The sequence below is a fragment of the Ptiloglossa arizonensis genome, chromosome 9 (genome assembly GCF_051014685.1).
Source record: "Ptiloglossa arizonensis isolate GNS036 chromosome 9, iyPtiAriz1_principal, whole genome shotgun sequence".
In the NCBI taxonomy this organism is placed as follows: Eukaryota; Metazoa; Arthropoda; class Insecta; order Hymenoptera; family Colletidae; genus Ptiloglossa; species Ptiloglossa arizonensis.
Window position 1 is genome coordinate 5956917 of NC_135056.1, and position 12730 is coordinate 5969646.

Here is a 12730-nt window from a genome sequence, read left to right on the forward strand (position 1 = left end):
ATCAGGCTGCGCTTGTCCGGTGTATTTCATTTACGAAATAATTTCTTGCGATTTCCTCCAAAGAGTAAAGTAAATTTGTAGAAAGTGTTCTTCCAAGGTTCAAAACGAAGACGGTCGCAATTTCCAACAGACATGCGTGCGCATGTACTTTGAATATCGCGTGTCAGGGACTACCGCGGCGATTTTACCGCGACATCCCCTTTGTACGATACCCTAGGAAATATATTCAGAACAAGGGCAGACGTTCTCTCGGTTCGCCAGGCCGTAACACAAGTGCGTATCGTGTTGCCCGCCGCTAATTTTCAAAGTCTGAAAGCATCTCGACGGAGTCCGGACGTGGCGCAATCTGCTCGCGGAACTTGATACATGACCTTGGCCGAACGTAGCTACTCCAGCGAGCATCGTAAATGATTTCAATGACACCGGTGGAAATAATTGGTCGAGTATCATTTCGACTAACCGTTCGTTAAATTGTACAACCGGAAAACCCGAACGGGTGGCACGATCTGATTTCGGCGCGACGAACTGGCGCGCTCTTTTCAAAAGCAAAACGACGAAAATATCGGGCAATCCTGGCAAATGGCGCGACCATTATTAGCACTTTTATCCAAGACAATAAGATTATGAACGATACGAAGCATACTATGTATAGTGATTTGAACAGAATGGCAGGCTTTTATGTATATTTTACAAACTAATTCCTTTGGTATACTAGGAAGTGATGAAGACGTAAGTGATAAATGCATCGGTTTTATTTTATAAAATACGCTTTTCGTGAACCATATTTCTACAATTTGTGTAATGTATTAAGGGTGTGACCTAACTTGAATTTTATTTATAATTCAGTATGGGTAAGTAAACATTATACGATAACGAGTTCCGATTTGAAGAAAAGTTTTATCAAATTTATGTATTTGCAAAAGAATTTCTTCAAGTGATGAATTAGAGTAGCAGACAAATTGGTATTGTAATTGGATGATATAATTGTCATTTGTAAGTTTAGAGATAAGATAAACGAACTCTGCATTCCTTAGATGCTTGAAAGTAAGACAGTAAAATTTAATTAAAATATCCTTTCGTACATTTTGAGAAACAATTTCGATAATTCAATAGTCATAATAGTAATTCAAGGTAATAATTTAATTAAAATCGAAGTAAATTAAAATTTTAATTTAATTAAAATCGAATGAAAATTTGAAAATTTATGTAAATTAACCTGTTTCAATTGATTCATTATGCATTTCAATCTTATTATAAATATTGTCAAAGGTCGTATGAAATGAAAAACAAAATCATACAATACCGATAAACAATAAGAATTAAATTCATTAAATTCCTTAATAATATTAAACTATTAAATAAGCTGTAACAAGACCAAGATAACAATATTTATTAACTCGCAAAATATTATAATTAGGCTACTAAAGAACTGTGGCTGAACTGGGAAGTTACCAAGATATAAAACACTCTAATTTGCACGAGGTACGCGGCGTATTTATGCTATCAGTATTAATTTCCTTTTTCGTGAGAAGTTGTGTGTGTTGGAAGGAAGTAATAGAGTCTTGGAAGGATGTAATCATAATTAACGCTAGTACATCTACCCGCAGTAACATTTAAATTTACAGAATTAACCCAAAACATACGTGTTGTATTTTATTTCTATGTAACGTCCTTATTTGAACGTAAAGCAAGTAAAACAAGAAGCATATATGTAAGTACAATGAAACGTTGTTAGTAAAATTGAATCTTGGTACAGAAAATTGATTATGAAGTAGAGCACAAAGTTTGTTGAAAATGACATGACCATATAATGTACAATTATTAATATGTTAGATAAAGATAGCTCAGTTTGAAATAATTATCAGAACAATGAAAGAAATCAACAAAATTAAAGAAATTATTAATAAAATTACACAATCTTCTAGTTGAATCGGTACAAGAAGAGTTAGTTTTCAAGTTTCGTGTGTAAAGAAAAATATAAAACGATGAATGGCAGACTGAAAGAAATTAATTGTAATATTGTTTTTTATTAGTACGTCTTTGTTGTTTGTTAAATACCCACAATTAGTCAATAATTTATAATAATAGACAGCGTAAAATCATAACAAGATGAAACCAAAATTAACTTGCAGAAATGAAGGTCTAAATGGGGGAGTAGAAGGATGAAAAAATTAACAATGGGATCAAGGATATCACAAGTGTTCTTGAAACTTCATGGGATCTATTCGAATCCTATATGGATACCTCGAGCAGCAATAGCAATACTCATCGATATAATTAAATCCTATCAGAATCTTTCCAAACCTTTATTGAATAGATACTTGGGAAAAAATAACTGACTTATTAATAGTATCGAAACCTAACCGAACAAAATAGAAGCTAAAATCATAAATGCTATTAGATCGTGTTTCCCCTTACTAATTGATGATTATATCTTTGCTACAATATTGTGTTTCAAATATGTCACTAATTTAGTAAACATATGTCTATGTCGAATAACAAATGAAATATCAAACATTACTTTTAAGAGATTCGAATCATTTGATACTTACTAAATTTGGAGTGCTTATAAAAATATTTGGAACGTTGTAACAATTTTCTAATAACAGTATGTGTACACATATCTTACAAATAGTGAAAACGTTTCTACCACTTTAGCATTTTATTTTCTATTTTATCCTTTGAAAATTCTCCACGGATAATTTTAGGTATTCGCAAAATAGTCTTCTTATTTCTTTAGTTTCATTAACAACCATCTAACCTCTATTTCCTTATTTGCCAATAAAATAGCATTTATTTACTCACACAATTTCTATTTATTTTTCTCATTTACGTTAGTTTCTTATTCGTATGTTTGCTGATTTATATGTAGAATAAAAATTGTATAAAAAATTACTTGCAGTTGAATTATACAAGCAGAGCTTAAATTAATTATTTCCTTTTATAAGTATTACACGATTACAATATGTAAATTGCAGATACACTTAATGAATTATTTCCTTTTATAGAGATACTATCCGGTCCTAATGAAATAAACTTTAAATATCTACTAACAGTAGTGAGTATATTACGTATTGAACTTAATTCTACCATCAGACAGAATTGAGGAAAAGAATTGTAAGTAGGGAACACAAAAGGATATCATTACTGCATACATCGAAATGATCATTTCGGTAATCGTGTTATATCGTGCATTACGAAGTCAAATCAGAGAATGCTGTCTGATTTGTTCGACTAGCACGGTATGACATTCGTAGAATTAATTTACATATGCGTGAGGTGTACCGACGCGGCACGAATTATTTCAGTGTCACAACCGGAAACAATAATAGTCGTAGTATCTGGGAAACGTAATTGAATTTCTGCAGCGAACTCATTGAAAGCTTATCGTAAAATATTTTTTGGATAGAACATAAACAGAAATACAATTATTATAAAGACATTTGACTAAAATTATAAATTATTGAGAAAAATAGTTATTTTTCACCAATAGGATTAACAGAACAATTATGCTCAATAAATTAACGTATATAATAGGATAATGCATCAGTGTAAGTGCTTAATAGTACTTAACAAGTCTTTTAAAATTGTACAAAAATTCAGCTAATTCCTGTGAAATCTACAAATAATGCTAAATTACTCAAACGAGCATATTAATGCAAAACTCTCTTTTGGAACTTCCACATTATGTATTTTGACTCTCGGTGTGTTTATTGTTAGTTTATTGTCATATGACTACCACAGTTATCAATTTTATATATACTGGAGTGTTGCAATTCTTAGACTCTATCTAGAAAACATTACGTAATTTAATCTTCTGACATTTTAAACCTTATAATCTTTTTAGCTGCCATAAATTAATTTTCTTTATACTTCTCCGTATTTTCTATATACAGTGTTTGTTTTACCTCAATAGAGTAAAATATCTTTTAAGGAAGTGATGTTACGAAAAAATGTTTTAACACAAGTTGTTTGATATGGAAGAGTGCATTATATGACATAAATATTTTTATTGTACCTGGTATCGTGAGCGAGATTTTAATGTCACTTTCATTTTTCTAGATAAAATTCTACATTTTTTTATACTTAGTTCGATAGAGTAAGTTAAAATAAATTTAACGGAAACGACTTAAATGCGTTTTAACATACACAACAGTACTATGTACACAAAACTATAGTATTCTATTTAAAAAAACTGAAATTGACATAAAAATTTGACTCATCATACTAAATACAAAAGAAATTATTTATATCGCATAAAGTTCCCCTCCGTGTCAAACAATTTTTGTTAAAACATTTTTTCGTAACATCATTTTCGTAAAAGGTATTTTATTGTATCGAAATAAAACAAACACTCCGTAGAAACCAAGGTAGGGATAAATAAATAAAAAAAAGTACACGAGTAAGTTTATTCGGATCATCATCGTTAATTATTGGTTTTACCTTCTCACAAGCACTAATCTGAATCTCTTAATTGTTGATACAATAAAGTCCGTGTAATATTCATTGAGACGAATAAATTCACCATATACGAGAAATCGTGAAATAACGCAAGCCATCGATTTTAAATTTAGCGAGAACCAAAAAGATATGTAATAACAGGAGGTAAAAAATATATTTACGATATGGCTATATAGAGCAAAAATATATTTCTACAATTTGATTGGACTAAATGCTCATTCCCAAATTAAGTCGTAATCCACTGGACGGCGATCATCGTTTATTACGAATAAAGAGTTACATCCAGTGACCTTGTTACTACCCACAGAATGACGATTAACGTTGAGTACTATTACGTACGACTCGTGTTTAATGCAACCTTTAATAAATCCATATTACAGGCAGATTTAGTAACAACGTTTTTATTCATCGAGAAAGTAGATTTGTATGTGTAGAGCACGAAAGAGGGGGCTTATAGAGGGAAACCAAGGTTCGAGAATAAAATAATAAATTACAAGTATTATATAATCGAAGAATGATTGTCATACTTATCAATGTTTCAAGGCATAAAATAGTTAGAATACGTTGCATTTTTCATTTAATTACAAACATTAACTTAAAGTATAAATGATCAAAAGTTAAATATTATTTATATTTTCTACTAACTATTGTAAGAGATTTTTAATGAAATATAGTTAAAAATTATGAACTTACAGTAAAATTTAAATACTAATGGGTTTTACTATTGTTAGAAATTATTAACTACTGGAATACATAAGAATTGTTAAAAGACATCTTTTTGAATATCGATCGATTTTTTCGTGAATGACTGTACAATATGATTGTACTACAATCGATTGTTGAACAAATTGAACAGTTCCGACAGAGTAACTATGGTAAATTATCGGTACAGAATTATTATTAAATGTCTTTAAGCAGAATGAAACGCAGTATAATGTTTTTGTTTAAAATTTTCAGGTGTGTTCTTGATACCTTACTTCTTAATACTTATTGTATGTGGAGTACCGTTATTATACATGGAACTTAGTATTGGACAATTCACTCGACGAGGACCGATTGGTGCTCTCGGTCAAATTTGTCCTTTGTTCAAAGGTACACGAACATTTAATAAGATTTAAATAAAATAGTAACTTTCAGATACTATCATTTAGCCAATGAAATAACATATTAAATTCTGTAACAATAAATGCAAGACTTTAATGCCGCTTAATTTTTGTGTCCTACTTAACGATTGCTCAAATTAGTTAGATTGCTCAAGATAGTTATATATATCACTATTTTCCAATTCTTATATTTTTATCGCTTTTCATTTATTTTCGAAGAAACTTTCGTACGCGTCGCAATTTTTTTCATACATAATTGTTCCTAAAATATTTGATCAAATGCTAGAAATATATTCTACTAAATCTAAATAAAGAAAACTGTTGTAGAAAGACAAATCTGTAAACGTTTCCGAATTAATTTTCCAAGGTTTCGCATCCAATCGAACCAATTTTCTCACCATCTGTGCGCAAAATGCCGAGCCCTCGTCATTAAGAGTTACATTAATTAAAAAGGATATCGTCTTAATTAGAAAACGCCTGAGGCTGGATACTCGGAGTTTCTTTTTTTATCTAAGAATACTTCAAACGAGTTCATTACCGAAGGCCAGTACCTATCTCTACGAAGCGTTTCATAGAAATTTCCAATCGTTTCTTCTAAACAGGCTATCTCAAACATTTCGTTTAATGTGTTACTTTGATGTAAAGTACCACTCACGAAACTACGTTTGTATAACAGTTTCTTTTAACGCTACAATTAGTAGAACAAGTTCGCGATGTTTGGTCAAGCATTTCAGGAACTTGTCGCATGCCTTTGGAGATGAAACTGATCCTATTTTATTTCTTCAAACAGGGGCCGGCTTGTCGTCGGTGGTAATATCGTTTTTGATGTCAACCTACCATAATGTGATAATAGCCTACGCTATATATTATTTCTTTGCGGCATTCAGAGCAAAGCAACCTTGGTCCGACTGTGACAACTCGTGGAACTCGCTGGCCTGCTGGTTACCTACGTACGGTGTCATCGACAATCGCACTCGTCCGAATGCTTCCAGAACACCATCGGAAGAATTTTTCGAGTAATTACTTTAATTAGAGGACTTAAGGGGGATAGCCACAGTGCATGGATCAGAAAAGTCGAAAATTTATTTTCTATATTATCTTCTATCTAGTTTAACTATCTAAATATATTCGTATGTTTTGTTTTGAAATTAGACAATTTTTTTTTATTATTTAGTTTTGAATTAGATTATAGAATATTTTTGGGAGCTTGTAGAATTACTAAAGCGCACCATACAACAGCGTCGAACGCGTTTTGCGAACAGATTGTCCAGATTTTTCTCATTTTTCATTTTTTTTTCTATTTTATGTGGAAAGACATATATAGATCGAAACGTGTAAATTTGAATGATAGACGATTTTTGTGACAAAAAAATTTCTTCTCGCAGATGCTTCAAACAACCGAAAATTTAACAATCGTAAAACGATATTTCTTCCGTTGATAAAGTTTGATGCAAAATAATTTAAAATAAAATTAATATTCTTTAATTTTTTTTTTCTATTTTGCGGAATAGATTTTTACCATACTAATAAATCAAAATTTAAAAAGATGTCAAAGTTCAATGATAAATTGCATAGATGATTTTTCTTTTCGAATCAACAACTTGCCTATTTCTCACAAGCAAAACTATTACTTTGAAGGCCGAAAGAAAGATGTAAATAATCAGATATTGCTTCTTGGACACCAAAAAAACTGATAATTAATTCGTACCTGGAAAATTACAACAAAAATACTACCAATATGCACATTTATGCGAACATTCAAGATATAAACAAGAATATATTCACCTTTTAACAAAGTTACATGTTACAAATGAAGTCGAGAAGATTCGATTTAAGTTCATCTAACTGGGATAACTGTGTAATCCGAAAAGACAAGTCAAACTTTCTAATGTGGACTTCAACTCAGGTTAGTATTCCCCTAAATAAAAATCAAACAAAGCTGTTGAAAGAGCAACAATACTTTCACTTCTAATTTTGATACACGCTTCAAAGACATAAAATAATATGTTAAAAAATTAAGAAGAGAAAATGGTAAAACAAATGAAAAGAGGAAAAGTATATCAAGCTACATGACTGTAGAGTACATATAGCAGCCAAAGTAAAATTCAATTCATGGAGGGTCCCTAAAAAAAAATCAGTGTAATATCAAGTATTTCATTAATATATTAAAAGAATATAGTTTTAACAATATTTATGACAGTTTTTATTCAAAAATTTTAATATACATATATAAAAGATATATAACGTCGTATTGGTACATATGACGGATTTCTATAGTCCAAATTGTTGAAATAAAGAAAGTTAGAATTTTTAAAAACTACATAATTGTAGCTATCATTATATTTACAAGTTTCTTAAAATATTTATTTCTTAAACAAAAAATAGGCAGTTTCTGAAACTTTCCTTAATATATTAAAAGAATAAATCAATTTTAGATGTAAAATAATTGTATATATTCTTCTAAATATGCAACATAAGTTTTACATCGATCTGCTAAGTGGTTCCTGAGTGATCAAACGATTAGAAACGCATTTAAAGTACCGATTATTTTATGAATAGTAATGAAATGTATTAATTTATCATAATTCGTTAGTATACAAAACGATATAATGAACCTTCTATAGTATTTTTTAGCAATATTATTTATAGCAATTTTTTCGGTAGCAATTTTTTTTATCTTCGTAATATCTTACCTCGTATATCGACTCTCGTCCTTTAAGGTACTATATTCTTCAACAATAGGCACAATTTTAATGTTTAATATTTACCTATTAACAGTAAGAATCTTATACTGCTACAAAATAATGCAAGTATGGAAATAAGCGATGTCTCCGTTGATGGTTACATTTGACATTGTTTTCAAAAGCAATTTCCAAATGATAGTATACAAATTTTCGTTGTTATCATGCATGAAACCTGTTAAACAAGGTTCCAATAAATTCTTTTCAATAAGACTCTTTGTTCGAATTTTCAAAGATTTAAATTAATAATCGACCGTAGAAAAACTGATTTATAATTACATACACAAAGTTCTCTAGTAACAATTCACAAAGTTCTGTGCATTTTCGTTTCTAGAATAATGATTCTGCATTGATTTTTTATTAATGGAATTTTTATGGTAAAGGTATGTTCAAATCTCATTTACCACTTGTTTCCTTTCTTTGTTCATCTACTTTCGAAGCTATCTAGTTTTGAACGTGATTAATGCATACTTTTTCTCAAAAGTCTCATCTTATATAGTCAATGAATATTAATTCGTTTCATTCGCTAAACGTTTCCAGCCCACTTGGAGTCCCTCTTCAGAACATTCTAAAAATATTATGCAATCGCATTCTTTTTCTATTATACAATTTATATTTTCGTCGTATGACATTGATTCGATAACATGAAATAGATTAGAACATTTTACTGGCCAGTATCTTACCTGACCACTCTAACATGTTCCACAAAAAAAGTTATATAGGGTGTCCAGTAAACAACGGTACAAACAGCAGTATGACTATTCTACGCGAGAAATTTGTCAAATTCAGCTAGTTAATCATACAAATTTCTCAGAAATATTTAAAATCGTGTTTTTTGAAAATAAAACCTCGTATCAAAAAATAATTGGTAAATAATCTAATCGATGATTAATCATTCAAAATAAAAAAAGTTACTTGTTTACGATTAAATAAATCATTATTATTGTACGAACAAATTTCATTGCGTATTTACAATGCATTTTCTCATGTAAAATGACGATATCGCCACTTGTATCATCAGTATACTGAACACGCTACATATGATAAATATGAAATTGATCTAAGTTATAATTGTTTAATATTATTTCTATTCTACTTTAAAACACCGTAGAATGACGTAACTTGGAATAACTTATAAATTCAATGTTGTAAAATTTGTTTACTTAGATCATTTTGATAATTGACTTTCACATACCTATTTTCGTTATTATTTCAAATGTTGCCTTAATGATTAAGGAAATGTTTAGATTGAATTTCAAGAAAATGCAAAAAGGAATTCAATTTTTAGAAACAGTTAAAACAATGCTATCCTTAAAATACTTTCGTAAAAAAAATATTTACATATCAGAATAAAAATATATTTCTGTAAAAATTCTAAACAGGCAGGTTATAAAAAGAGTTCCTGATTAACTAGCAATATATTGAACAACTCATTGGATTATATTGAAATGTAACTTTGATACTTTTAACAAATTTTTGTATAAACTCTACTTTTAACTTTCTAAATTGTTCTCGCTATATAGTCTTTCCTCTAACTTGTTTAATATTCGTTCTTTGTACTCGTCAAGTGCTCTCTAGGCTCGTTTAAACAGAACTCTTTGACTAACTCTAACAGATCGCACCCTTTTTGTTACATACGTGCCATCCTTACACGTCTTTATCTTCACACATGTGCAAACAATACACACTTCCACCACTCAACCACTCCAATGCATTCCTTGAAATTCATGTCAGGCATACTTTCTCTCGGAATACTCTTTTATTTCTACAGGCTTTATTAATGTATTCATTAACAATACATATTTCTCCGAGTTCTTAATAAATTTATATGCATAGTTAATTTGTATATATCTATGCGGCTCTCATACTTCTTAATTTCGTATACTAATGCTTTCTCTCAATTTTAAATATTGGACTAACAATTGTATCTTTTCTTAATATTTGTAAGCACTGTGGCAGAAATCTTTGTTAATTCTCAGTTTGATTACTCCATCCATGTTTAATTTTTGTAGATTAGTATTGTTCTTGATAAGGACTCGAAACAAGGATCGAAAACGTAAAACAATTTAGACAATTATTTACAAACATTTACACATCATTGATGACCATACTCTTGACACGTACTGTGCAGGATGAAGTAATCTGCGCTATAATCATGTTCCCAAATATTTAACCGATTTCGATTAGTTTTGTTCAGTTTATAACGCGACAATGACGAATAAACAATTCTAAATTCAAAATAAATCATAATTATGCATTCATATTTTATATGAATACCGAACTCGGTATGATCGTGTACAAAAATTACAATACTCCAAAATTGCATATATCAGTAGCCATAACCAACACCTGTATAATTCTAAACATAAGTTACTCAGAACCTTGTCTTTTCAGCATATTTTAAAATCATAATAATGTATGAGCCGTAGGTTTTTGTAAATAAGTACAGAAATTTAAAATACACGATTCGATTCTATACACAGCATTCTAATTTTGTTCTAATCGCGAGGGTTTGTTTTTTTTGGCAATTTAGCAACAAGGTACTGCAGGTTAGCAAAGGAATTGAAGAGTCTGGAGCACTGAGATGGGAGCTCGTCGCTTGTTTGATTACTGCCTGGATCCTGGTGTACTTTTCCGTTTGGAAGTCTATAAAGTCGTCGGCACAAGTCAGATACCTAACTGCAACTCTGCCATTCCTTTTAATCGTCGCCTTCCTCACGCGGTCCCTCACCCTTGAAGGTGCTGACAAGGGTCTACAATTCTTCTTCCATCCCCGTTGGGAACTACTCGCTGACGCAAAGGTACCGCGTATCTTGTTTTTTCAATGATTAAAAATCGATTACAGAGCGACCATAGAAAAGTACACTGTTGTTCATAAATCATCAGATGTTTACTTGTTCGATTATGCAAACGAAGATTTGCAAACATATCATTTCTCTTATTATTTTATTGTACAATTTATATACACAAACTATGTATTGTCACTTATTAATTCTTCATATTATAGACAAAATATAAACCATATTGAACGTTAACATATTATATAAATATTATATACTATGTTATATATATATATATATATATATATATATATATATACTGTTCCTACAATATGATTTATATGAGGAATTAATAAGTTGTTATACTATAATTAACTTCATTTCATAGTGTTATTTTGGTCTTATTTTGTGCGGACGAAGCACATATACATGTGTTCAGTGACTTATGGACAAAAATGAATGTGAAATCATGGTAGAGCCATTTTCAGCATATTGTGACACTATTAGCCACACATAAGTATAACTTAAACGATTAGTAAAATTAACGACGAAAGTAAGTGCTTCTATCTAGGTATTAGCATATGATCGTGGTTAAAAGCCACGTTGCTGGACAAATTATTTTTCTCAATAAATAAATAAGTAAATAAGTAAATATATGTATGTATATATATATATATATAATTTGTAAAAAAAATAGATTGATTTATTTTCAATTATTTCTTTTATGAAATTATACTTTCCGTTCAATTAATTATACGGAGGACATGAAATGTTTAAACAATGAATTTAAAACTAAAAAATATTACAATATACACAGCATTATTCTCAACATGTAACATTATTTAAATTTTCACTTATCGGTCGATTAAGTCCACAAATAATTTTTTACTTCTAATCTGAATATAATAAAATTTTGCAAGTATAAGTAGCATTCAAAAGTTTCCAGAAAATTATATTTTATTAATTATATTTTTAAAAGAGATAATGTATTGCAAATTCCAATCGTAAGCGAGTCGATCTGAAAGGATATATGTTTGTACACTAATCACTTTTTTCTCATCTCCATTTTTTAACGAGTTTTCAAGGTTACTCAACTTTTTATGCGAAATGCATAGCTTTTTATATCTGTATTTAAAATAGCAGGAAATTTCGATTCAGAAAATATCTGTTGATATTTGTCTAGTTTAAGCCCAATAATTAACAAAATAATAGCGACAAGTTTTTTTATTTAAGATCACGCTCGATTCATTAATCTATAAAGTTTGTATAAGTTTAAATATCGTGAAATACATACATAAAAATCGACAGAATTTATAAACGAGGAACAGTGATATTTACCTCTTAATTATTGTCAATATATGTATTCTTAGATCGGTACAACCTTCAAGATCAGCGTTTCTCAAACTCTTTTAGTCGTGGAATACTTATCTCCCAATATACAGGGTGTGCTATGCAACGGGGACAAATTATATTTTTAAAACGCTTGAAGATAGAAAAAAATGCCATAAGGCAAAGTTGAACGATTTATAAATAAAGAATTTTTATTTTATGTTACTAGTCGTTGCCTTCGCCTTTTTAAAAAGGATAAATGATGTTGAACAAAATGATATACATAAGATATCATCGAAAATATACCAAAAAAAAC

The 12730-nt window shown here is 29.7% G+C and overlaps 1 protein-coding gene across 2 annotated transcripts in view; it reads left to right on the forward strand.

Annotated features, from left to right (window-relative positions):
• Ine (solute carrier family 6 member inebriated) overlaps nt 1-12730 on the forward strand; it is a 36363-nt gene that overhangs the window by 14537 nt on the left and 9096 nt on the right. For both annotated transcript variants that reach the window (XM_076319881.1, XM_076319882.1), the window contains 3 exons: nt 5419-5553; nt 6355-6580; nt 10839-11106. In XM_076319881.1, the coding sequence (XP_076175996.1) occupies nt 5419-5553; nt 6355-6580; nt 10839-11106 (629 nt within the window). The remainder of the gene's footprint in view (nt 1-5418; nt 5554-6354; nt 6581-10838; nt 11107-12730) is intronic.